The sequence below is a fragment of the Pempheris klunzingeri genome, chromosome 6 (genome assembly GCF_042242105.1).
Source record: "Pempheris klunzingeri isolate RE-2024b chromosome 6, fPemKlu1.hap1, whole genome shotgun sequence".
Lineage (NCBI taxonomy): Eukaryota > Metazoa > Chordata > Actinopteri > Acropomatiformes > Pempheridae > Pempheris > Pempheris klunzingeri.
In genome coordinates, this window is record NC_092017.1 from 24,880,944 (window position 1) to 24,907,013 (window position 26,070).

The 26,070-nt window shown below is 43.3% G+C and overlaps 1 protein-coding gene across 1 annotated transcript; it reads left to right on the forward strand.

Moving 5' to 3' along the window:
- Positions 1-579: 579 nt before the first annotated feature.
- Positions 580-24,505, forward strand: aspm (assembly factor for spindle microtubules). Its single transcript, XM_070832311.1, has 26 exons — positions 580-855; positions 1,018-1,161; positions 1,696-3,238; positions 3,415-3,510; positions 3,675-3,779; positions 3,894-4,040; positions 4,232-4,471; positions 4,791-4,858; positions 4,980-5,121; positions 5,768-5,898; positions 6,885-7,060; positions 8,116-8,261; positions 9,173-9,258; positions 9,356-9,568; positions 10,986-11,190; positions 12,098-12,246; positions 12,604-12,732; positions 13,088-13,282; positions 13,703-18,982; positions 19,232-19,381; positions 19,517-19,708; positions 19,956-20,148; positions 21,168-21,322; positions 23,709-23,885; positions 24,015-24,187; positions 24,280-24,505. Exons 1-26 carry the CDS (start codon positions 580-582, stop codon positions 24,380-24,382), a joined length of 10,614 nt encoding a protein of 3,537 aa, XP_070688412.1. The 3' UTR covers positions 24,383-24,505.
- The last annotated feature ends 1,565 nt before the right edge of the window (positions 24,506-26,070 follow it).

The window sequence follows — 26,070 nt, forward strand, 5'->3', positions numbered from 1 at the left end:
CTGAAGCAAAGATCATATATATAGGCTATACAAATATATATAGAGATCACTCAATATTATAATGTTAGACCCTCATCTGCTCTGCTCTACGGGAATTTTTAATGGGTTACATATTAGTTCTGGTTCATAGCATTGCTTTCGGCTCATGTGTATTATTCTGAAAACAGATGAGAGGATAAATTAGTCCTTTTTTCTTGAGTAGTGTCGAAAAATACGATAGGAGTGAAGTATCTTCGTTTTTTCGTCTCTCGGCGTATGGGCGTGGCTTTATGGCAGTTTAAAAAACGTACTTGACACCTGATTGGTCAAAACTGGTGTATTCATACGGATTCGATCCATTCTCTTCACCCATTGGACAAGACGTAGCCGTCCCTCGCCTGTGATTGGCTGATTAAAGAACGGCCGAAATTCAAACAGGGTCAGTTTGTTGTTGGAGGAAGCGTGTTGTAACGTTTGCTAGTGGGCTAGCATCAGGACGCAGCTAACTTTAGTAGCAGCGCACTTGGATTGACGGACTTTTAGAAAACTAACGTAACATGTAGCAAGCTATTAAGCTACTGCTAATTTCGTTTATTTAACATGGCTGAAACGGCCACTTCAACACGGAGAGGGTTTCTGGACTTCAGCCCAGGAAAGAGAGACGACGCAAACAAGGAGAATAACGTTCCTGTTTTGAGTTTGATCCAGTTCTCTAAGGCTCCATTTGTGACATTTGGAACAGTAAGATTGGGAACCTCTAAGTCGGCTGTTCTGCGCATTGAGAACCCCGCAGAGGACGTGGAGGCGGAGGTGATTGTTGAGAAGATCCCCTCCAGTAAAGGCTTCTCCGTGGACCGCAGCACCTTCACCATCCAGGTAGCTAACAGCTTTTCTCTGCACGAGGGGACACAACCCACCTGCTTCGAGCCTGCACACCAATCCAGACATGGACCAAGTTAACACCTCTCTGCTTCCTTGTGTTGAATTGTTTTGTCCTCCTTTTGCATCCATTTGTTAAATTGTGCTTTGCGTCTGCAGCCCGAGGGCTCGTTCAGTTTGACAGTGACCTGGACTCCAGCAGAGGAAGGAGGAATCCGAGAGCTCATCATCTTCAATGCCAATGGGATCCTCAAGCACCAGGCTGTCCTGCTGGGGAGAGCAGAGGCACCCAAGAAGAAAAAGGTCGGTGTCCTCAGCTGAACACACAGCGAGCAGTCGACTGACAGATAATCAGACAGCAACTAGCCTGACAATCCTGTCATTTCTAAGGAAAACATTTAAAATCATCTCAAATGCCCTGTTTTTTCTTTTGTTGGACAAAACAAGACTTTTGATTGGAGAGTCCTGAGCTTGGTGAACTTGTGATGGGTGTTTGTCACTGTCACATTCTGAAAAAAAACATGATTGAGAACATGTTTCCCAGGGTTTAAAGTTATTAGGCATCATGACTGATTTCACACAGAGCAGTTTAAAATTCACATAAGGCTCAAAAACATTACCCTTGTATGGTGGTCTTTTTTTTTTTTTTTATCAAGAGAAAAATGAAACGATTAATAATTTTTTCAGACTCATTGGCCGTGACTCATATTGATGAGTCTGAGTTTGAAAAAATGATTAATTGTATAATTTTTCTTTCGATAAAGAACATGAAAACCACACACAATACAATATCTTTGATGTGGTATATCCCTTGAATGTTTTTCTTCTGTGTTTCAGAAAAGCTTATGGGACACAATCAAAAACAAAAGAGAGGGTGAAAAAGTCGCCGCACCCCGGAGAAAGAAAACAGAACAACCACTGAAGATGGCGGCCAATAAAACCTTTCAAGTGTCCCGGAAGCCGCAGTACAAACGGGAAAAGCCCCGCAGCCCTCTTGCTTCTCTCAATGAGGGCAAAGCTGTCAGAGAGAGGTCCCTCACCAAGGTCATTCCCACTGACGGTCCCTCTCAGACGTCAGAGCAGCAGAGGGGCTCCACCCAGAGGCAACGCTCTCTGGGCCTGTTGGACCAGGAGAATATCCACTGTGTTCAGACAAACTCTCCCCTTGTCCTGCTTGTCCCAGCCGGAAAGCTGATGGACTCTGGCAACGTGTCTGCTAGCCCAGATTCTTTGGTGGGCAAACCCGAAAACAAAGATCTCACCAAACTCTTTAACAGGACGCTGTCACCTATCGGGACGCCGGAGAGCTTTAAGAAGCTGATGCCCCACATTCAGGCAGACAGCCCGCTTTGTGCTGCAGTAAAATCCGTGGCTGAGGCTGATGATGCTGACAGTGTGTCACCTGGGACCCCAGTTCTGTCTTTGAAAGATGCACTGGCACTCATTGACTCAGATCTGAGCCACATTAACACCAGTCCCCGAGACACGAGCTCGAGCTGTGGCTTTTCAGATTCGCTGGAGTCCAAGAGTGGCAATCATGGCCGTGGAAATGTCCACCAAGCGTTACCCGATAGCCCACTGGAGCCTGAGCCCAACGAGCCCAGGCTTACCTTCTTTGTCAGCAAGAGTGTTGTTGTGAGCGAGGTTGTAGTTTCAGAGGCTGAAAAGGCCAAAAAGGCCTCTTTTACTTCTGCCACAGTGACCAAGAGCAAAGCGCCAGTGGAGGCGCACAGTTCAAGTGGGAGGAAAATAAAGAAGTCAAGGCGAAGGCTCTTGGAGAAAACACTTGAGCTGTCTGGCAGCAGTCAGTGCGAGTCTGGACCAGGCACCCCAAGCCTTCCTGTCATAGACCCAGACACAGGAAACAGCTCTGAGGCTGCCGGCTCTCTATCAGACAACGGACATAAAGCCCAAGAGTTTAGCTCCTTCAGCTCGACTCCACCGCCTGACAGCTCACCTAAACCCATCTCCTTCCCCGTCACCTCCCCTCCATCTATGCCTCTTGCTCGCTTCTCTTTCTCAGTCTCTCCCGCACCCCCGGCAGTCCCTGCTCCCACTGCTTTAGCTGTCACCTCTCCGTCGCCTGTAGGTTCATCTTCTCCTCTTCACTTCAGCGCCACATCTAACGGTAACATATTCGAGCTGTCTCCAACTGTTCTGGCACCTCAGTACGCTCAGGAGGACCCGTTTCCCATCCACATGGCAGTGAAGAGCAAGAAGAGGAAGAGTGAGGAGTATCTGAAGAGTGACGGGAAGATTGAGGATTCTGGGAAAACTGAGCATGTCAAAAGGAGCAGGGTGGTGGCAACAAAAGCAGATTCCACGAGATCAGTCCAGGAGAGGAGGAGCGCATCACAGAGGCAACAGCCGAGGGCAGCAGGTGAGCAAATGTGAAGAGTATTAATGTTGGATATTATGATGTGATGATATACATTAGGCTCCTTTTTGTAGTAGAACTTCTACTTCTCCAAACTTCTTCTGTGTCAGTTTAGATGTGTGTTAATTACAGTTAAGTACAGTGATCCTCCACATTTACTACGATGATTTTTCTCCCAGGCTCGGTTCGCTCAACAACTGCATCATCTGTACGGACTGCGCGTTCTGTGGTTCCTGCCCAGGCAAAACAATCGAGCTCCAAACTCTCCTCACGAGGTATAAAGTGATGCGTAAGCTTCTGAAGGGGAATTGCTCTGCTATAAGATATAATTGCTGCTGTTGTTGTAGCGTAGGTCTTAATGTATAAGGTGCAGCTAATATCAGAATTTTGGCAACTTAACTTATGGTGAAATAATTTTTTTTTGTCCTATTGATCACAGGGACCCAGATTCTGAAGTCATCTGTTGCTCCATCTGTAAAGAAAACGGCAAAAGTTGTTGCTGTAGCGCAGTCAAAGCTGACCTTCATTAAGCCAGTGCAAACAGGTATCTGACAGCATGATGTTGTAAAATGAGCCTTTGTGGTGCATGAAAAGGTGTTTTGCCCATGTTTGTCTTCATATTTAGATTTTGTTCTCTGCACCCACTCTTTCTCCCAAGCCATACCGAGACACCCGATGCCGTTTGCTGCCAAGAACATGTTCTACGACGAGCGGTGGATTGAGAAGCAGGAGAGGGGATTCACATGGTGGGTCAACTACGTCCTCACCCCTGATGACTTTAAAGTCAACACTGAAGTCGCTAAAGGTAACAGACATGCAGCCTTTCACTGTTCAAGCATGATGTGGGGGAGTTCTTTATTTATGTATTTGTTTTTAAGAAATGTACTGATGAAATTACAACTTAAACCCAGCAATTATTGCAGTGGGTCTGTGTTTGGATGGGTACCTAAGCTCTGGGTGTTTGTACAATGACTCTTCCATTTGTTTCTTGTGTAGTGAGTGCTGTGTCCATCGCCATGGGCAGCGATGACAAGTTCAGTGTCCCTAAAGCTCCCACCAAAGAAGAGATGTCTTTCAGCACCTACACGGCCCGACGGAAGCTAAACCGCCTCCGTCGTTCTGCCTGCCAGCTCTTCACATCTGAAGCCATGGTCAAGGCCATTCAGAGGCTCGAACTGGAGGTGGAGGCCAAGAGGCTGCTTGTCCGAAAAGACCGCCATCTTTGGAAGGACATAGGTAAGTGAAACTAGCAATTCACACGTTCTGCGAGGTAAAATTACAGTTTTTGTCAATGGAGTCTGGTGACTTTGAACTGAGTGATATAACGGCTGCTTCTGATTAAGCCAGAAGGATCTCATGGGTCTGTCTCTGCTACCTACAAGTTATTTCGAAACCCGAGATGTACAGAAACAGGGCCTAGGTTTAAAAATTCTGGTTTTACCTTTCAAATTATGAAACCTGCAAATGTAAATGCTCTGATGTTCCTCTGAAACCCCGGACAAGACTGAAAGTAACATCATTCTCTTGTTTTTTTTGTTTTTTTGTCTTCTGTCAGGTGAACGCAAAAAAGTTCTTAACTGGCTTCTTTCATACAATCCGCTGTGGTTGCGGATTGGTCTTGAGGTATCTTGATATCATATATTGTTCTCTGCTGCGTTTTTAAACATCCGTCTGTCCAAACAGTGTTATTAGTTTCTTTACTGTCCGCGCTCTGCTTGCTGAACACGATGCCGCTCATCCTCAGACAATCTACGGCGAGTTGATCTCACTGGAGAGCAACAACGACACCTTGGGTCTGGCCATGTTCGTCCTCCAGCGGCTCCTCTGGAACCCAGACATCGCCGCTGAATTCAGACACGCCAAAGTGCCTCACCTTTACAAAGATGGTAATTTAAGAGCGTTAATTATTGTTGTGTATGAACTGGAGACTGTGGCGTGTTACTGTCAAGAATAGCAGCTACACAGCTTTAACAGAAAATGAACATTAAAACATATAGAGAACACATAGATTTGAGTAACATTAAAGTGATCAAATAAACATTTGTACACAGACAACCTGGGTTCAATAGATTTTACCACAGCTTTAAAATCATTCAGGGTTCCTATGTTTTCATTTTAAAAGCTTTCACTCCCAGTTCAGGTCGGACTTTGGGAACAAGTCACAAAACGGCTTGAACAGAGATTTTAATGTTCATATTTTACATTTTACCAAAAATGGCTTTATAGAAAAGAAGATGCAGATGACTGAGGTGACGTGCATTTCTATATATTGTATATATTTCTATAATTAAAGGGATATTGAGTGGATTATCAGCTCTGGCTATATTTCCCACACAAGCAGAAACAGAAACCTCTTTTGCCTTTTCATAAGCAGACAGGAAGAAAGGTGTCAATTTAAAACTAAGTTAAATTTCCAATGTAGTGTAGCAAAACAAATGTGTTTTCATTTAATTTTTCTGAAGGTTTTTCTGTATTGTTTACACCATCAGACTTTGGACTAGTGTTTACAGCTCTTTACCTTTTCCTGGTTAGGCCACGAGGAGGCGCTGTCTCGCTTTACTCTGAAGAAGCTGCTCCTGCTTGTGTGTTTCCTGGACAAAGCCAAAGAGTCCCGGCTGATTGAGCACAACCCCTGTCTGTTCTGCTTGGACGCAGAGTTCAAGGTAGGCCAAGGCCTTCCCGTGTCAACAGCAAACACTGGATATATTTTAAAAAAAAAAACGTCGAATCATGTTCCATTAAAGTCCGAAGGTGCAGCCAAATCAAATAAGTCAAACCACAAATTTGGTAAATGACAATATAACACTTCAGCATTGGTCTTTTACATAATTTTAGTGTTTGTATTTGTCTCAAATCTTAATGCGGACGATAATGTTGTGCTTGTTTTGACCACTGTGGCCCAGCACAGGAATAATTTAGGAGCTGTGACCAACGCTTGGTTGGTGCTTTCACACCTGTAGTGCAGCTCTTTTCAATTGTTAGAGCAGATGGACTCAGTAATAGCTTAGCTTTTAAAATCAAATATCTAAACTGATATCTACTTTCAAAAAACAAATAAATTCAGTGGTTGCTTTCATACCACAAACAAACCAAACCAGAGTGACCTCCTCTTCAAGTGGTCTCTTTTTTTAATACCAGCCCAAAGGAAACACACACACACACACACACGCCAGGGTCTGTTTTATCTTAACTAAACAGGGAAGGTGTGCATGGTATTTACTCTTATTTCTAAGAAGAGCGACATAAATAACAAAAAGAAGTTTTCTTAGAATTTTGATGCACCAAATCTTGCTCAGATTTCTGGGACATGATCATAATAATAATAATAATAATAATAATAATACATCTGATTATAGTGCGATCAGAGTTGATTATCGCTTCCTTCCGTGGCCCAGGGCTGTAGGTGTCGAATGAGAAAACATAATCCACATGATGGAGTCTACCCTTGTATCTCAGACTGACTATGTATATACACACAGACCTGAAAGCCACCACATAAGTCAAGCCCACACCCCCACTCTCCCCATGTTTTCTCAATCATTCAACATATAGATGAAACGTTTTTTTTCTCATTCTTTATCACCGTTTCCTCCTCTGGTTCATTAAACTCTTTCTTGCTGTACGCTGCTTTTTTTTTTTTTTTAAACAGACAACTAAAGACCTGCTCCTGGCCTTCTCCAGGGACTTCCTGAGCGGAGAGGGGATCCTCCCCCGGCACCTCTCCTACCTCGGGTTACCCGTCTCCCATGTTCAGACACCTCTGGACGAGTTCAACTTCGCTGTGAAGAATTTGGCAGTTGACTTGAAATGCGGAATTCGCCTTGTGTGAGTGAGATGTCATGAATTTTAAAGATGCTCTGATCCCCGTCGGGATGTTCCCTTTTCTCAGAGGTCAGGCTCGGCTACACGGCAGTACGCCTACAGCTGGGAGGGATTTGGTGTTCAGGAGAACCGGTTCACACCGGGGATTTCCTCCCCGGCATTCTCAGTTAAGGACGCTCTATTTAACGGCCCCGCAGATGTAACAGTGCTGCCCTCTGATCATAGTTCAACCCGTTTTAAAGGACACATGCAAGAAAAATAAACACCATGAGACACACTCACACATGAGGTTGAACGATATAATGACAAAGATCCAGCAGATATTTGGGGAGTAAATCTCTTCTCCAGTGATTACTAGTGTTCTTTGACTTATTTTAGACTAGACCTCTACTTCTTGGGTCTATCCGTGGCTTTAGGAGGATTAAGGGTGAAGGGGCCTCACACAGCAATTTAAGTTCAAAAGAGCACACCAAACTTTTGTTAAACATGAACCCTTTCTTGAACTGTTTTTGCAGGAATCTTGCAAACATAGAGGATGAAGTTAAGTTAAGCTGTCAGTTAATTAAACACTGATATATTTCTTAGTTGTTGGTGTGACATCGACAAAGGCAATGAACATGAACAGTTAGGGTTAAAAAAAATACATGATGTAAACATGCAGGAGTTAGCAAAAATGCTAATTTACTTCCATAGTCCCTCGTTGGACATGTCGTGTATATACCTTTTTAAGCCAAGGAACCAACAGAGGTTGTTGACCCAGAAACATATGGACATTGAATAATATTTAGTAAAAGTGAAAGTATTTGATGAAGTTTTTTCTTTAAATGGTGAACTAAAAATGTGACTGCAAATTGTTAAAGCGGCTGATTCCGAGTAACCTGTGAAGTTGCCTTTAGTGGTGTAGACTGTAGTCATTTTATGGTTTTGAGTATCTTAAACCATCAGCATCCATCGACTCCGCGGCATGAGGGAGGAGGATACCAGGTTGCTGTTGGGTTGAGGAACGGGTCAAAAATAGACATTAAAACTTCTGTTTTTCATGTGGGCTTTGCTGCCAGGCGCGTGATGGAGCTCCTGACTCAGGAATGGAGTTTGTCAGCCAAACTCCGTCTGCCAGCCATCAGCCGCCTGCAGAAGGTGCACAACGTTGAAATGGCTCTTCAAGTGCTCAAAAGCAAAGGGGTCGACCTGAAGGATGAATACGGTAATTATGATTTTTCTCCTGCGACATTCAGTCTGAAAGAAACAAAAAAAAAACCCACTGAATCTCATTTTGTGAAGCGCACACATTCTATGTGATGTTTTCTTTCACAGAAGTGAGATATATTCATGATGTTTTCATCCTGGGCTGTATTTTCCACAACTCTGGCAATTTTCTTTTGGACATTGTTCATTTACTAGATCTTTCACTTTCACATGAACACCTGCTGTTTCACTGCACACCTTTTATGTTTGATCACAAACAGCTGTTGTTGTACAGCTGCATAGCGACATGGTTGGATTGCATTGCCCTTTATGACTCTGCGTTAGATGTGTGTGAACTTTATGTGGCGACGTGAGTGTTTGTGCCTGTGCGCTTCTAAGTGAGCATGTGTCGGTGACTAAGCAGTCCAGGATGAAAGACACCATTACGAGACATAAAAGAAATGAGTAAAGGAAATAACTTTGCCTGCTTTATCAACTAAATTACAGAAACTATCTGTAATACTTTACATTGGCTTTTCAAATCATGAAATGGCCTCAGTAATAGCCCCATTTTAATGCCTAAACATCTAATACAATAACTAAGAATTCTTTTTCATTACCTACCAATCATCATTATTGTTGGTGGTGAAAAGTTCCATCACTAATCCTCAAAGTTCAGGGTGATGTCTTCACACTAGCAAGTGTTTAGTGTTATTAATGTCAAAAGTAATTTAGTGATTCAAAGTGACATCTTCATGGTATCTTCTGGGGCCAAAACCAAAGATATCCAAGTTACAATGATAAAAAAATGGAGAAAAGAGGAAAATTCTCAGAGGGTGAGAGAATGTTTGCCAATTTTACCTGATAAATTACTTAAATGCAGTTAACTGATGTGATTCAAAGGTGTATAAGCACTGTCGTTGTTTTCAGGCTCCACCATTGATTCCAGAGACATTGTGGACGGACACAGAGAGAAAACACTGAGCCTTTTGTGGAAAATCATCTTCGCATTTCAGGTGCGTCTCTGACTTTGTTCCCAGTAGCTCTCAAAATCTGTGTCATTTTCTCTTTAACCTGCGGAAAGAGTCGACTAATGTGCCGCTCTCTGTAAAGGTGGAGGTGATTCTGGACGAGGATCAGCTGAGGGAGGAAATTGGCTTCCTGAAGAGAACCTTGAGGACCAAACGGAGCCTGGCGTCTCTGAGGGCCGATCGGGGACTTCAGCCAAGTCCTGCAAAGACCAGGGTGGCGTACGAACACAGCAGCGCCAAGATCACCCTGCTGATGGACTGGGTCCGGGCTGTGTGTGACTTCTACAATGTGAAGGCGAGTTTGAAATTTTTATTTTCAGCTCAGCAGCCAAAGAAAATAGTTTGAAGTTGAAGCGGCCATATTGGTTATCGTTTCATCTTGTCCTTGTAGGTGGGTGTGGGGTGTTACTTTGTTCACCAGCTCCACTTTGTCATTTGATGTATTATTGAGCAGTAATTCTGTTGTAGCCTTTGGTGCTGTGCCTTTGATTGTTTCACCTCATAACCCTTTCAAGAGTTTCAAAAAAAAGAAACATACTTCAGTGTTTGGTTTGAAGAAAAGTGCTTTCTTGGGTTGCTAAACTTTTGCGTGTACAAAACATCATTGACCTGCTGCACACTTCACTGTGGGCAAATTGTCTTGACATGATAGTTATCATCAGAAGAAATGTCAAATGCCTAGAGGCAGCTGCATTCCCCCAGACTTTAATTACAGTTGCTTGAGATTCTGGTTCACTTTAAGATGAAAGAGTATAGTGGCTCTGAGGGTGCTAATATAAACGTGCTCACGATGACGTTGTTTAGGAGGTAATAACGTTCCAGGCTCTCCACCTTTGGTTTGGTGCTAAATAATGTTTTGCTTTGCCAAACTGAAGCTGCAGGGAATGTGACGGGTTTTCAGGTATTTGGTCATGTTGTGTGACCCTGTCAGCTGCACTGCAGGAAAAGCCGGGGGGGGGGCAATGAATTTCTGTACCAATCATCATGGCAGTCCATCCGATGGTTGTGGAGGTATTTCACTCAAAATTAATGATGTCGATTTTTATGGTGGCACCAGAAGAAAAAGTCAGGGGGTCACCAGTCTTCCTCTGGGAACTGTGGACATGAAATTTTTATATATTTCTTTTTATATATATATATATTATCTTTATAATAATTAGAGATTTTGCAGATGGTGTAGGACTAAAGTGGTGGACTGCAGATGAATGTTATTCAATGAATAAAACACCCGTAGAAAATCACATCCAAGTTTTATGTAATTCATGTTTTGCTTGTAGTGAACGCAGTGCAGTTCTCCTGACAGCAAATCAGCGAGGCTCCTCACAAAAACATGCAAAATGCTTGTTTGGACTGTTGTGCCAATCTGTGCATTCTCATAAGTTCTTGCTGTCAGTCTTCATCAGACTGCTGCCCTTCAATTTACTTAGCTGAGAACATCCCCGGTTGTTTTCTATTATTCATTGTCTCTGTGACTTGAGATTCTCGAGTTGTTTCATTCCTAAATCTTTCAGACCAAACATCGGCCATCTTTCCTCTGGTAGATCTACAGTGAATATAAGGCCGTGACGTGACCTCAACACAGCGTAACTTTAGACCTCTATCCAAACATGGCACAACAACCTGTAGTTTCGCTGTTGTCGTGCTTGTTTTAATAGTCTCAAAAGTTCTACTTTAAGGAAACAGTAAGTGATATGTGTTGTTTGTCTGTGCAGGTGGAGAACTTCACCGTGACGTTCTCGGATGGCTGCGTCCTCTGCTACCTTATCCACCACTACCACCCCAGTCTCCTGCCAAAAGATGCTGTCAGTCACAACACCACTCAGACTGTCGAGTGCTCTCCGAGGGGCCGTCTGGAGCTCAACTGCTCAGCCAGCGACTCTGACAACTCCTTTGACTCCCTGCCGATGGGCCTGAATGGTACTCGTCAGCTGCGTGCTGCATCTTCAGTACAGTTGTCTGTTTGGATTGCACCTTTTTTTTTAAATATGTTCAAGTGGATGTTTGTACATCACACAGACATTTGTGGAAAACGGGGAATTCGATAAGTTGTCTGAGGCATTAAGGGCAAAAAAATAAGAAAATGAGGGAAATCTATGAATGCTGACACAAAGAAGACCAGAATGTCCAACAAGTTTCATTGCTTAGTTAATGAGGAGAGGACACCAACTTAAGCTTTGCAAATTCATTCAAGTTAAGAAAAATTAAATCAGACCCAAAGTTAACTCAGATATATTATACTGTGCACCAAAATGTGATTTCTGCCTCCTTTCAAGGATAGAAGACTAATATTTTTAATCATCGTGGCATAAGTTCAGAGACGTGAGAATATCATATCAGGGTTCCTAGAAAGCTGAAATTTGGAAAATGATTAAAGTGAACTGTTTTCAAGGTTAGGAATAAGCTTCAATTTGCATATACTCCTTGAAAATTGCTTGATTTTCAACATAATCCTGTGATTCATTTACAAAATCACTCATGCCAACCAAAAATGTTTTGATATTTGAAGTGAAACAACCCCTCATGTTGAGTGGGATGGGGTTAAATAGTCATGATCAGAATGTCCAATCAAACTTAATGTGAACACCTGGTAAAAAAGACAAAATGACAGTATACAGTGATCACTGTGGGTATAAAGGAATTCTGTAAACTTTATTTAGCAATTTCATTTACAGTAACAGTTTAGATGTGGCAAAGGCTTTGAAAGTCTTCATTTCTGGTAGGTAAACTTGTACGTATGACTTTTAAAGGAGCTGATGGAGAAACTGGAGTAACTGTGACAATAAGTGACTTCTGATGTCTGAGTCCGTCTTATTTTTGTGAACAGGTGCAGGTTCTCCATCAGTGGAATTTAAAGAGCTGCTGGAGAATGAGAAAAGCAACTTCAGGATGGTGAACAATGCCGTGTCTTTCCTGGGCGGAGTTCCTGCCATGATCAACCCAGCGGACATGTCCAACACCATCCCCAATGAGAAGGTGGGAGCAGACAGGTTTTCTTTGGCCTCTGCGGGATTTCTGTTCTCAAAGAGGCAAATGCAGATGAGCTGGTCAGGGATTAAACTCTCCCTTTGGTTTTTTTAAACATTTTTTTTTATGTTCTTGCCTTAAGATTTTATCACTGCATACAAAATCATGTCGTCACTGAGCAATGTCCACTGGCATTACTTTTCATGGTCAAGTCATATCTGAGATCAGTTATATTTTTGTATCCGTCTTTCCAAATGTGATAAATTCACCGAATATGTTAAATGTAGAGTGTTGGATTATTGTGTGACACCATGGGCATTGTTAAATTGAAGTGTTACACCTCTATCTCCATCTGTTTCTCTCCAGGTTGTGATGTCTTACCTGTCCTTCCTGTGCGCTCGTCTTTTGGACCTGCGGAACGAAACCAGGGCCGCTCGGGTTATTCAGGGCGCCTGGAGGAAATACAGATTAAAGAAAGATCTGCAGCTCTACAAGGTGATTCGCTGTTTGGTGCAACTGCAGAGTGATTCAGTTTTGTTTATCTGGCTTTAAAAAAATCAGCAAGTTCTGGTTCAGTTTTATTAAAACGGTTATTGCTGGTTTGAATAGCAAAGAATTAATGTCACTTTGATTCTGTCCCTCAGTTTTTCAGTTTTAAATGCTGGATTTCAGTTATTAAGTTGTATTTTTATTCAAACTAATGGTCACAGTTTGCTGCCACCTGTTTTAGAGGTTAATAAAGAAGGTCATATGTGCCATATTGTCATAGGAGCCAGGCATAGAAATAAATAGGAAAAACTAAAATTGATTCACACTAATGAGTCTGTTTCATGGTTGTGTTTGGACACAGGAAAGAAATATGGCCGCTGTGAAAATCCAGTTAGTTGTGAGGAGTTTCCTACAGAAGCGCAGAGCTAAGAGGCAGAATCAAGCTGCCGTTATCATCCAGTCAGTCTGGAGGGGTTACGCAGCCCGTAACAGGATGAGGCTGAAAAAAGAGGCCCAGCTTCGGGCTCTGCAGCATGAAGCAGCAACTGTTATCCAGGTAGGTGTTTATCACATATGTGAGGATGAAAAGGGCTATTAAAAATGTAAATGGACATCTTACACGATAAACCATCTAGTTTTTAGAGTAAATATCTCTACATCTATAGTAAATTGATTTTAAAATGAAAAAAATCACATACTAGATGTTACATTAGTAACAGGAGTATATCTTTTAGCATTCTTTGGTGTTTTGACATGATCAGATTTTGTTTTTATCTCAGACCGTGATCCTAGTTGTACAAGAGACAGTGATGTGACCACAGTGTTGGTGATTAAAACGCATGTAAATTCAGGACCATTTGTGATTTTGCATTATTGTGACAATTTCTATGTCTGTCCATTTTGTTACGGCAAGACACTTCTTTCAACATGAAGCCTCCTTGTGTAATTGTTCTCGAATCTTATCTTGTCCCTACAGGCTCAATGGAGGATGTTTGTGACCATGAAGGCTTACCAACGCCTCAGATACTACGCCATTGTTGTCCAAGCACAATGGCGTATGAGGAGGGCGGCCTCTGCTTATGGAAGAATCTACTGGGCTGCAACAGTCATTCAGAACCGCTCGAGAGCATGGGCTCTTGCGAGAAGAGACCGGGAACATTATCTCTCCCTGAAAACTGCAGTGGTGAAAATACAAAGAGGGTACAGAAGATCGAAAAGCCAGAAAACAGAAAAGGAAAACTGTGCTGCCAAAGTGATACAAGCGGTGTTTAAGAAATGGTACGAGGAAAAAATGGCTGAAAGAAGCGCTGCCGCTGTAAGGATTCAGTCTTGGTATAGAATGCTGAGGTGTCTCCATCAATACAGGGAGATCAAAACGAGCGCTGTGCTCATTCAAGCCCGATACAGAGGTCACGCACAGAGGCGCCGCTATCAGATGTTAAAGCTGCAGCACCGCTCGGCCATTGTCATTCAGAGTGCCTTCAGAGGGCAAGCTGTCAGGAAACGGGTAGCAAAGATGAGATGTGCTGCAGTCATAATCCAGCGCTGGTTCAGGGCCTCTGTGGAAGGAGATGTGAAAAGGCAAATGTTTGTGAGGATGAGATGTGCCGCCATCACCATACAGGCAGCTTATCGTGGGAAAGTGGCTCGGGAGTCCCTGAAAAAGCAGCACAAGGCAGCAACAGTGATCCAGGCAGCTTTTAGGAAGTATGCTGCACAAAGACACTACTTCCTCTTGAGAAACGCCGCAGCTGTGATACAGCGAAAGTGCAGAGCCACAATTTTGGCTCGTAAGACAAAGAAGGATTATGATGGCCTTCGGAAGGCTGCACTCACTATCCAAGCTAACTGGAGAGGCAGAGCTGGAAGGAAGAGGATAGGAAAGCAGCATCGGTGTGCCACACTAATACAGGCTTACTACCGTCGACACAAAGCACAAGCAGAGTTCAAGTCCAAGAAGGCAGCTGCTGTTGTCATACAGCGCCACTACAGAGCTTATGTGGCTGAAAAGGAGATGAGGAAAGCATACCTGCACATGAAAGCAGCCTGTGTTACTCTCCAAGCTGGATTCAGAGGCATGAGGGTCAGGACAGAGCTGAAGAAAAAGCACGGGGCAGCGACTGTCATTCAGTCGTCAGTCAGGATGTTTTTATGTAGGAAACAATACTTTCTCCTACAAAGCGCAGCGATTATCATCCAAAGCCGATACAGAGCTCTTCTGGTCTGCAGGACACAGCAAAATGAATACAGGGAGCTCAAGCAGGCAACCATAAAGATACAAGCTGTCTACCGGGGATTTAGAGTGAGAGAAGCCCTAAAAAAGAGGCACGATGCTGCCAGAGCAATCCAAGCTCAATTCAGGATGCACAGAATGCGTATGGCTTATCTTGCCACCAAGTGTGCTGCCATCATTATTCAGGAACGCTACAGGGCCAAAATGCTCCGGGATCAACAGATGCAGAAGTACAGAAAAATGAAATCAGCAGCTTTGGTGATCCAGGCAACATATCGTGGCCACAGAGCCAGGAGAGAGATTGTAGAGATGCACCAAGCTGCTACGATCATTCAGCGAAGGTTTCTTACTATTCGGGACAGGAAGAGGTTCCTAACTATCAAGGCAGCGGCTTTGGTTTGTCAGCAGAGGTTCAGAGCAGTTAGCCAGGCGAGAAAAGACCGCTTGGAGTATCTGTCAAAGCGCAGGGCAGCCATTTGTCTCCAAGCAGCCTACAGAGGATGTGAAGTCAGAAAGAAGTTGCTCATCCAGCATAGGGCAGCTGTAATAATTCAGTCTCACTTTCGAAAGTACCAGCAGAGAAGCAACTATAAGATGCTCTGCTGGGCTGCCAATGTATTGCAGGCACGTTTCAGAGCCAACAAGAAAATGAGAGAGGAGATGCAAAACCTGCATGCCAAGAGAAATGCTGCTGTTCTTTTACAAGCTGCCTTCCGTGGAATGAAATCCAGGCAAGTCATCAAACAAAGGCATCAGGCTGCTGGTGTTGTCCAGAGAGCTTACAGAGCCCACTGTGAACGCAAGCAGTATCTTACCTTGAAATCCTCAGTTGTCGCTATTCAGCGGAGATATCGGGCCACTGTTGCGTCAAAGGAGCAAATGAAACGATACCAGCAAATGCGCAGAGCAGCAGTCATCCTTCAGGCAGCTTACAGAGGGCAGCAGGCCAGAAAGGAGGTGGCTCGTTGGCATCAGGCTGCCACTGTTATACAGTCTGCATTCAGGAGGCACAGGGAGGAAGTCAAATTCCAGGCAATGCGCCTGTCTGCCATCATCATCCAGAGATACTATCGCTCCCGTATTCTTCAGAGGCAACAAAGAGAAAAGTTCCTGAAAATGAAACATTCTGCCATCGTGCTTCAGGCAGCCTTCAGAGGTCGCCGTGAGCGGATCAGCATTGCCAGGATGCACAGGGCAGCTACTGTCATCCAAGCAAACTTCAAGAGAAGTAAACAGCTGTCAGCTTTTAGGAAGCAACGCTGGGCAGCTGTTGTCTTACAGCAAAGGTTCAGAGCTCTCAGACAGAGAAATGTTGAAGTAAAACATTATCAACAGCACAGAAAGGCTGCAGTTGTGTTACAGGCTGCATATCGTGGAATGAAATCCAGACAAGTCATCAAACAAAGGCATCAAGCCGCCAGTGTTATCCAGAGAGCTTACAGAACACACAGTGAGCACAAGCAGTATCTGACCTTAAAATCCTCCGTCCTCGTCATCCAGCGGAAGTACCGGGCTACTGTAGCAGCAAAGGATCAGGTGCAGCGATACCATAAACTGCGGCGTGCTGCTACTGTCCTTCAGGCAGCTCACAGAGGGCAGCAGGTCAGAAAGGAGGTGGCTCGTTGGCATCAGGCTGCCACTGTTATACAGTCTGCATTCAGGAGGCACAGGGAGGAAGTCAAATTCCAGGCAATGCGCCTGTCTGCCATCATCATCCAGAGATACTATCGCTCCCGTATTTCTCAGAGGCAGCAAAGAGAAAAGTTCCTGAAAATGAAACATTCTGCCATCGTGCTTCAGGCAGCCTTCAGAGGTCGCCGTGAGCGGATCAGCATGGCCAGGATGCACAGGGCAGCTACTGTCATCCAAGCAAACTTCAAGAGATGTAAACAGCAGTCAGCTTTCAGGAGGCAACGCTGGGCAGCTGTTGTCTTACAGCAAAGGTTTAGAGCTCAGAGGCAGAGAGACATGGAGGTAAAACATTATCAAAACTGCAGGAAGGCAGCCATCATGTTACAGGCTGCCTATCGTGGAATGAAATCAAGGCAGAGCATCAAACAAAGTCACAGAGCGGCCCGTATTATTCAGAGAGCGTTCAGGACACACTGTGAACACAAGCAGTATCTGACCTTAAAATCCTCCATCCTCGTCATCCAGCGGAAGTACCGGGCTACTGTAGCAGCAAAGGAACAAATACAAAGATACCAAAAACTGCGGCGTGCTGCTACTGTCCTTCAGGCAGCTTACAGAGGGCAGCAGGCCAGAAAGGAGGTGGCTCGTTGGCATCAGGCTGCCACTGTTCTACAGTCTGCATTCAGGAGGCACAGGGAGGAAGTCAAATTCCAGGCAATGCGCCTGTCTGCCATCATCATCCAGAGATACTATCGCTCCTGTATTCTTCAGAGGCAACAAAGAGAAAAGTTCCTGAAAATGAAACATTCTGCCATCGTGCTTCAGGCAGCCTTCAGAGGTCATCATGTGCGAACCAACATTGCCAAGATGCACAGGGCAGCTACTGTCATCCAAGCAAACTTCAAGAGACTTAAACAGCAGTCAGCCTTCAGGAGGCAACGCTGGGCAGCTGTTGTCTTACAGCAAAGGTTTAGAGCTCAGAGGCAGAGAGACACTGAAGTAAAACGTTACCAAAACTGCAGGAAGGCAGCCATCATGTTACAGGCTGCCTATCGCGGAATGAAATCAAGGCAGAGCATCAAACAAAGTCACCAAGCGGCCCGTATTATTCAGAGAGCATTCAGGACACACTGTGAACACAAGCAGTATCTGACCTTAAAATCCTCCGTCCTCACCATCCAGCGGAAGTACCGGGCTACTGTAGCAGCAAAGGATCAGGTGCAGCGATACCAAAAACTGCGGCGTGCTGCTACTGTCCTTCAGGCAGCTTACAGAGGGCAGCAGGCCAGAAAGGAGGTGGCTCGTTGGCATCAGGCTGCCACTGTTATACAGTCTGCATTCAGGAGGCACAGGGAGGAAGTCAAATTCCAGGCAATGCGCCTGTCTGCCATCATCATCCAGAGATACTATCGCTCCTGTATTCTTCAGAGGCAACAAAGAAAAAAGTTCCTGAAAATGAAACATTCTGCCATCGTGCTTCAGGCAGCCTTCAGAGGTCGCCGTGAGCGGATCAGCATTGTCAGGATGCACAGGGCAGCTACTGTCATCCAAGCAAACTTCAAGAGAAGTAAACAGCAGTCAGCCTTCAGGAGGCAACGCTGGGCAGCCTGTGTCTTACAGCAAAGGTTTAGAGCTCAGAGGCAGAGAGACACTGAAGTAAAACGTTATCAAGAGTTTAGGAAAGCTGTCATTAACCTACAAGCTGCCTTCCGTGGAATGGAATCCAGAAGATTCATTAAACAAAGACAACATGCTGCTAGTGTTGTGCAGAGGGCTTACAGAGCCCACCGGGAACGTCGGCAGTATCTGAAACTGAAACGGTCTGTTCTTACCATTCAGCAAAAATACCGTGCTGCTGTAGCAGCTAAAGCACACAGAACTCGGTACCTGGAAATGCGCAGCGCAGCCATCATCATTCAGGCAGTGTACAGAGGGCAGCAGGTCAGAGGGGAGGTGGCTCGTTGGCATCAGGCTGCCACTGTTATACAGTCGGTATTCAGAAAGCACAGAGAGAAAGTTAAATTCCAAGCCATGCGCCTGTCCACCATTATCATCCAGAGACACTATCGCTCCCGTGTTCTTCAAAGACAAGACAGAGAAAAGTTCCTGCGCATGAAACAATCCACCATCATCCTTCAAGCAGTGTTTAGAGGCTGGCGTGTCAGGAGGGACGTTGGCCAACAGATTCAAGCTGCCATTGTGATCCAGTCGCGCTGGAGATGCTCAGTACAGAAGCGTAACTTCCAAAAGAAGAAGGAGGCAGCCGTGAAGCTTCAGCGGAGGGTCCGGGCACTGCAGCTCAGCAGGTTGGAGCGGGACAACTACACCCGAATGAGACGAGCTGCTGTCACACTTCAGACGCACTGCCGAGCCTGGATTGCAAGACGACAGGTAATGAGCTTTATTCTAACTAAATTGTTTGCAAACTTGAGGCTGGAGAAACACATTCCAGTATTCCTTACAACACCACATCTGCTGGCAAGTAATTTGATATGTTGGAGAGACAAACTGATTATAGTGAAATTAAAGAATCACTTCCTGCTTGGAAAGGAGCTGACAATATTAAAATAATGGTATTAAACAGGCTACTAAGGCAGAACAAAAAAGGGTTAAGGTCCTTTGCATGCCATTGTGTTTCAGGTACTAGAAAGAGCCAAGGCAGAGAGGAGGCTACGTTTTACGTCGGCCGTCTTCTACCATCTCAGTGCCATAAAGATCCAGCGAGCCCTGAGAGCCCACTGGGCTTTGGAGTCTGCCAAAAAACAAATCCACTCTGTCATCACCATACAGGTACGACGACTAGGAGCCTCAATGCCAGTTTTAAAAAGATAATCTGTCTCAAAGCACTTCAGTGCTTTGTATTCAATTAAATGAATCAGTGAAGAGCACATAATTCCTTAAAACGATACCCTTGTCTTTTCCTAGCAATGGGTGAGAGCGAAGCAGCAGAGGAAACGCTATCTGGAGGACAGGAGGAAGGTGGTCATAGCCCAGAGAGCGGTCAAGCGCTGGCTAGCTCATCGCCACAAGGCTGCGTCCGTCATCCAGCAGGCCGTACGCAAATTCCTCTTTGTCAGGCGCCAGAAGAGGGTTCAACAGGGAATAGTCAAAGCTCAGGTACTGGTGGTGAATTTGTCACAAATGACTTCTGTACTCTCAAAGCATAATGTATGATGCAATCAAGTATTCTCATTTTTCTGTTAACGTTAATTACTAACAACAAAATATAGTGTTTGAATAGATGGAAGGCTATACCATTTTAGTCTTCACAAATGTTCCTCCCTTTGGCATAAAATCCACCTCTGTGAGACACTATTAAGCAACTATTTTTGCCCTTTTTTTTTCCTCTTTCATCTCCCCCCAGGCTCTGTGGAGAGGGCACCGCTCCCGCCGACTGAATGACAATCCCAAGGTGGTGAAGTTGAGACACCGCTTACGCAAAGTCTCCGCTGACGTCCGAGAGGAGGACAAACTGTGCAACAAGACGTCGTCTGCCCTGGACTACCTCCTTCGATACAAACACTTCTCTTATATCCTAGAGGCTCTGAAAAACCTGGGTAAGGCTTTGGCATTTCTGGTAATTCACCCATATGGAGCAACCGTAGAGCTTCCTGCTACAACCATAATTTAGCAGGAAAGCTAATGTCTGTTGTTCAAAGGCTGCTGTCCGGCTCAGTGTCACCATCTGATCTGTCTATGATAGAGTGCTGATATAACTGCCTTATGCAACATTTCCTATATTGAAATAAGGTCTCCATCTGCTTAGACGGATACCTGACATTATTTCTTTGATTTCATTGCGAATAGCAGTGGGCGCCATCATGAAACCAAAAAATTCTGGAGAAAGATTTGAGTTTTTCTCCCAAATGAGAACATTGAACAAGTGATTTACAGAGAGAATATCTACGCTGTAGCATGTGGGGGGAAAAAAATGCAATTTAATTTTGAAGTGTAATCAATAAAATGTTGAGAAATACCAAAAGATTAATGCCAGTCACAAGTTCTCAGGTCTCCATGCTGTTCTTAAAATGTGGAAGAAAAACTAGAAAAAACAAACCCTGTATTAGGTCATACATCATAAGTGCTGCACATTTTGCAATCAATTAGGCCTCACTAGCTAACCTAATATTTCCATCAGAATATGCAACTGCTAAACAAACTGAAGTCTGGATATGCCGATCAAAGATTAGATCTACAATTAAACAAATGTGGCAAATGTGGGAAAACTAACTCTTTGTGTGATTGAAGTGTGGGTATGTCATGACCCTGAAACTGTTCCCCTTGTAATGGGAAGACTTTTAGGAAGTGTGAGGCAGGAAGTTCCTCTTCTGTTGTTTTTTGGTTATGTGTTGTAATAGCAAAAATGTTGTCAGGATGAAAGTGAGATAATTGCATCATGAGGTGGCTGATTTGAGTCGTCTAAAATCCAAAGTGCGTGCGTCTTGTAGAGGAAAAAACGTCTGGGTTTTGGTTAATATACTTGATTCTGATCTCAGGTGTGTTCGACGTTTTCACTTGTGTTTGTACTGAGTACTAACAGAGAGCCGTGTGTGTGTGTGTGTGTGTGTGCGCACAGAGACCGCCACCAGGCTGTCCCCAGAGTGCTGTGAGCGGCTGGTAGAGAGCGGAGCCACAAACGTCATCTTCACGCTCATCCGCTGCTGCAACAGGAGCGTCCCGTGCATGGACGTCATCACCTACTCCATCCAGATCCTGCTCAACCTCTCCAAGGTACAAACCCAAACCATCACATAACGTTTCCAGAAAAGTAAATGCAATAAAATAAATGCCATAGATCTGGCTCTAATGCTCAGGGTACGAAACATGGCGATCAGCTGATCTGGTAAAAGTTTTTTTTTTTCCTTTAACATTAAAGCAACACTTCTCACCAGAAGGTTGGAAGGTAATGTTAGTCCCCAACTAATTCTAAAAAAATAATGTAAATGTACAAAACATACCTCAGAGTTATGGTTTAGGAGGGACGAGTGAATTTAGGCTAATGAGGCAAATCCAAGCAGACACACAGTTTTGATCACTTTTTACTCACAATATAAGATCAACTGTATTAAGATAATTCCAACTACAATCTTTAAGATCTTTAATCTGTACAACTGTAAACACAACAACATGTTAAATGATGAATTTCACAAGTGAATGTCCCCTGCTCTATGCTAAACGAAGCCAATCACCTTCTGGCTGTAGTTTCATGTTGTATGCAGACATGAGTGGTACCGATCTTCTCATTTAATAAATCGGCAAAAAAGCGAATAAATGGTTCCCCCAAAATGTCTAACTATTCCTTTAACTACACTTAAATCATATAAGTTTGATACGTTCTTGCAAGTTTACTCTTGTTCAGCACCAGTATTTCCACTTAACATGTACTATACGTGAGTAAAGTTCACGTTTAATGTCAGTTCAGCTGGGGATAAACGGAGCGTTTCCTCATCATCTCACTTCCCCACAGACTTTCTGTTCCTTTATATCAGCTAATTGATGCTCAAAGTCAGTTTCTCTTCTGCATTTAAGTTGACAGAGAGCCAACACAATTTTGGCTTTCTGTTTTTAAATAAGTTGGTGGTTCCTGTTATCAAAATTTAGCGTGCATCAGTGTGGGTGATGCTGGAACATTCTGCAAAGTCTGCATTTTTGCTCATGAGAGGAAAGCATTTAAGGCAAATGTTGTAACAATGATGTACTTATTTCTTTTCTATTATAAAATTATGACAACTATAAAAAAAAGAAAAAGTTGGAGCTTATTGAATTTACAGTGCATCTATCACATATCTACTAAGCTAATCTAAGGAAGTTAATTATTAGTTAACAGGATTTTGATTAAAATCATTGTTCGACTTGTAAATTCTGATTCTCCTCCATTAGTGCTACATCATGGTTAAAAAGTCAGAAACACATTTGTCCAAGTATTACACATTATATTATTGTTTGAACTTGGTCCTGTAGCACCCTCAGCCAGCTTTTAGTCCAGACGTCATTACAATAATGTTTTCTCTCGTGAGGACTGAGCTTTTGTTCATGGAAGGGCCATATTTGTAACAAGAGAGGGAGAAAATCAGAAAAGCTCATTATATAATAGCGTAATGCCAGCAGATTACATTGGTTTAAACAGAACCTCACAGGCATTCAGACGTGATGAAGGGAAATTTAATATTCAATACCAATGAGAGGAGGTTAGATTGACATGAGTCCGGTTCTCTGATAACAGCTGAACTGAGAATCGTGATGGGTTTGGATATTCCATCCTTTCGTCACAGCATGTTTGTTTGTTTTTATTGATTTTTCAGTTTGCTGTCTTCACTTTCGGACTTTGATTGTAAAATAATCAGCTGGACTGGCAAAAACATGTTGATAGCAGCCTCTGCTCTTCTGCTATCCAGTTGTTGGGCATTAGCACTAAACACAAAGAAACAGCTGAGGCTGATGGGAATGTCATCAGGTTTGCAGATTAAGTATTGGACACATCGAGGTTTCGACCTGACGATGGTGCTGCATGAAAAATTAGGGTATTGCCAAAGTTATCTTGACAGTTGTTGAGATCCTCCACACAAAACCTCATGGTGGCGCTAGAGGAAATGTCGGGATCACTTATCCCACTTATAACGTCCTCACCAAGAAAAAAGCAATGAAAAAATGTATTCTTTATATATTTTATTTCCTTGGGGCACTAATTACAAAAATCAATGTTTTTTTATGAACAGACCCCACATTTTTTGAAATATTGGCCTCTACCAAACGGTTGAGATGTTGTAAGTAAAACATGTTTTCAATAAGATATAGAGAGTCAAAATGTGCTCTACCATATGGTTGAGCAGAAGGTTAAAGGGTTAAGTCACGGGGAACCATTGCCTGACCACGACTATCTGTACCAAACGTCATGGCTGAGCATTTAATAGCTGCAGAGAGTCCACAGTCCAGCCTCAGAGCCACGGCACACATTCATAAATCATTCATGCCTCCCATCACACCAGACTCTTCGTTGTCTTTGTGATCTTCTTCTTCAGAAATCATCTCTTCTGCTTTGTCTGAACAAACCGTTAATTGATCCATGTTTGTATTTTCTCACCGTCTCCTCCTCCACCCTCTTGGCTTCCTCCTTCAGTACCACAAGACCACTGAGGCAGTGTATTCGGTGGAAAACTCGGTAGAGACGCTGTTGGACCTGCTGCAGAGATACCGGGAGAAGGCGGGGGATAAAGTGGCAGAGAAGGGCGGCAGCATCTTCACCAAGGCCTGCTTCCTTCTTGCTCTCCTTCTGCAAGACAAACACCGTGCTGTGGTCCGTGGTTATGATAAAAACATGCACTTTTATTCCTTGAACAATTTCATTATTCCACAAACTGTACTGGAAATAGGACTATTGTAGTTTTCTAAATGAAAAGCAAACCTTTTTTTCTTAATTCTTTAGGAGGTTATGAAGCTGCCCAAGGTCTTGGATAGGATTCGCAGTATTTACCGCCTCACTGCTCGCAAACACAAGATGGATGCTGAAAGAAGTGTCATCAAACAGAAGATCAATGCATCAATCAACGGGAGCTTCTTTGTTCCAGCAACGCCTCGTAAATCCCGTCCTGCGCCAAAGTATGTGTATGGATGCGTCTATGCAGTATGTGTCTGGGGTATACATATATTTGTTTGCAGTGGTAACTGACATCCTGTTTTTTATTTTTCAGATTTGCACCAGATTGGGTTCTCAGAAAGGACAAGCTCAAAGATATTGTGGACCCTCTCAGGGCCATCGAAATGGTGGCAAACACTCTCTCCATTATGTTGTAAATAGACAAGCTTTTAATTTTTTCCCTTTTTATTTCAGAAAATATTGTTTTATGTATTGTATGAGGTTTTTTTTTAAACAACACATTTCCATGTTTTCTTGTAAATATTAAAATGGATTTGTTTTTGAAACATGCGGCAGTTTGATGTATGTTTCTAATGTGTTTACATACTTTTCTGTGTGTGTGTCACCGAATTTACAAAGACAGGAGGGAAGGCAGGTCGACCAATAGTTACGTAATTCTTATTGCAAATCAAAGATTAAATCTAGCTCATATCTTCTACATTCAGTCCAAGTTACGCCAAAAGATCTCAACATGTTCATAAAGGCAACACTAACAAGCTATAAGAAGTGGACAAAGCCACCATGTTGTCAAAATTGCCATTTTGGGTTAATCACCATCTTAAAGGTCCAATATTCTGCTCCTTTACAAGTTCATACTCGTATCTGGAAGTCCTGCTACAACAGGTTTATATGGTTTAATATTCAAAAAGCACATTATTTTTCACATGACTGCTGGAGCTGTTTTCAGCCTCGCGCTCCGTTTTAGAGGAACAGGACAATCTGCTGCTTGACTCTCACCTTCCACGTCCTCATGTCAGCGAGGTGGACTCGAGGTTTTTAATGGGCGTGCATAGTCGGCCTACTTGAGGGCTGGGAGAGGTCACATGATCAACAGATCTCCTTATGACGCCATAAGGGGTGCCAAATCTAAATGGGGTGTTTTTATACATGTGAGAGGTCTTTTTTCATACTCTGGTGATCTCTAGGCACACCAGGGACACATTTTTATGTAGAAAAGACATGGAAAAAGTGCATTTTACACAAAATGGGACCTTTAGTTTTGCAGCCAGAAGTGATGCATCAAAGGCAAATTCAATGTAGAAAGATAAGCGGTCTGTGTGGACACCGCGTGTGTGTGTGTGTGTGTGTGTGTGTGTGTGTGTGTGAGCTGCAGCAGTTCATCAGGGTAGCCGTCATGCACAGATGGAGGTGGGCAGTGTGGCCCCAGCGTTACTAATACCAACATGGCAGGAGGTACACTTGTCCAGCTGACAAGAAATGAAGCCGTGGATAACCATGGACTTTATTTTGTTTCTCAAGGCCAAGATCAGGATCAGTGAAAGCACAAAGACTTTTGATGTGTTTCTGTGAAATTGTTCAGATATTAAGATCATAACAGCCAACATAACATTTTATTGAGGGACATTTGTGAAATTTTGGGTTATAATTGGGGAAAATCATTATTACAGTCCATCCATCATGCATGCATTCACATATTTTTATCAAAGACAACACGCCTTACAATTACAATAAAAAAAGACGTCAACAATAAAATGATTAAGCAATAAAAAGACACAGCTCATAATATACATAATAAACTAATATGTATAGTTTATGAAGCAATAAGATTATATAAAATCACTCAAGACAATATCTATCTTGCATTGTCAATAAATCTTGATCACTTTTCAGCCTCTGGTGAAATAAGTCTCTCCTTGGTTGAAATACTTGAATGAGTAAAGCACAGATACCTCTTTTCTAAATGTCTACACTATTGGTCTGTACATTATAATTCTTTTACCTGAACAATTGCATGTACACATTTGTGAACAACATTTCTTTAATCTCTTTTCTGCAAAGTATTTGTATTTGGCCTAAATTATGTTAATACACTTTTATATCGGAA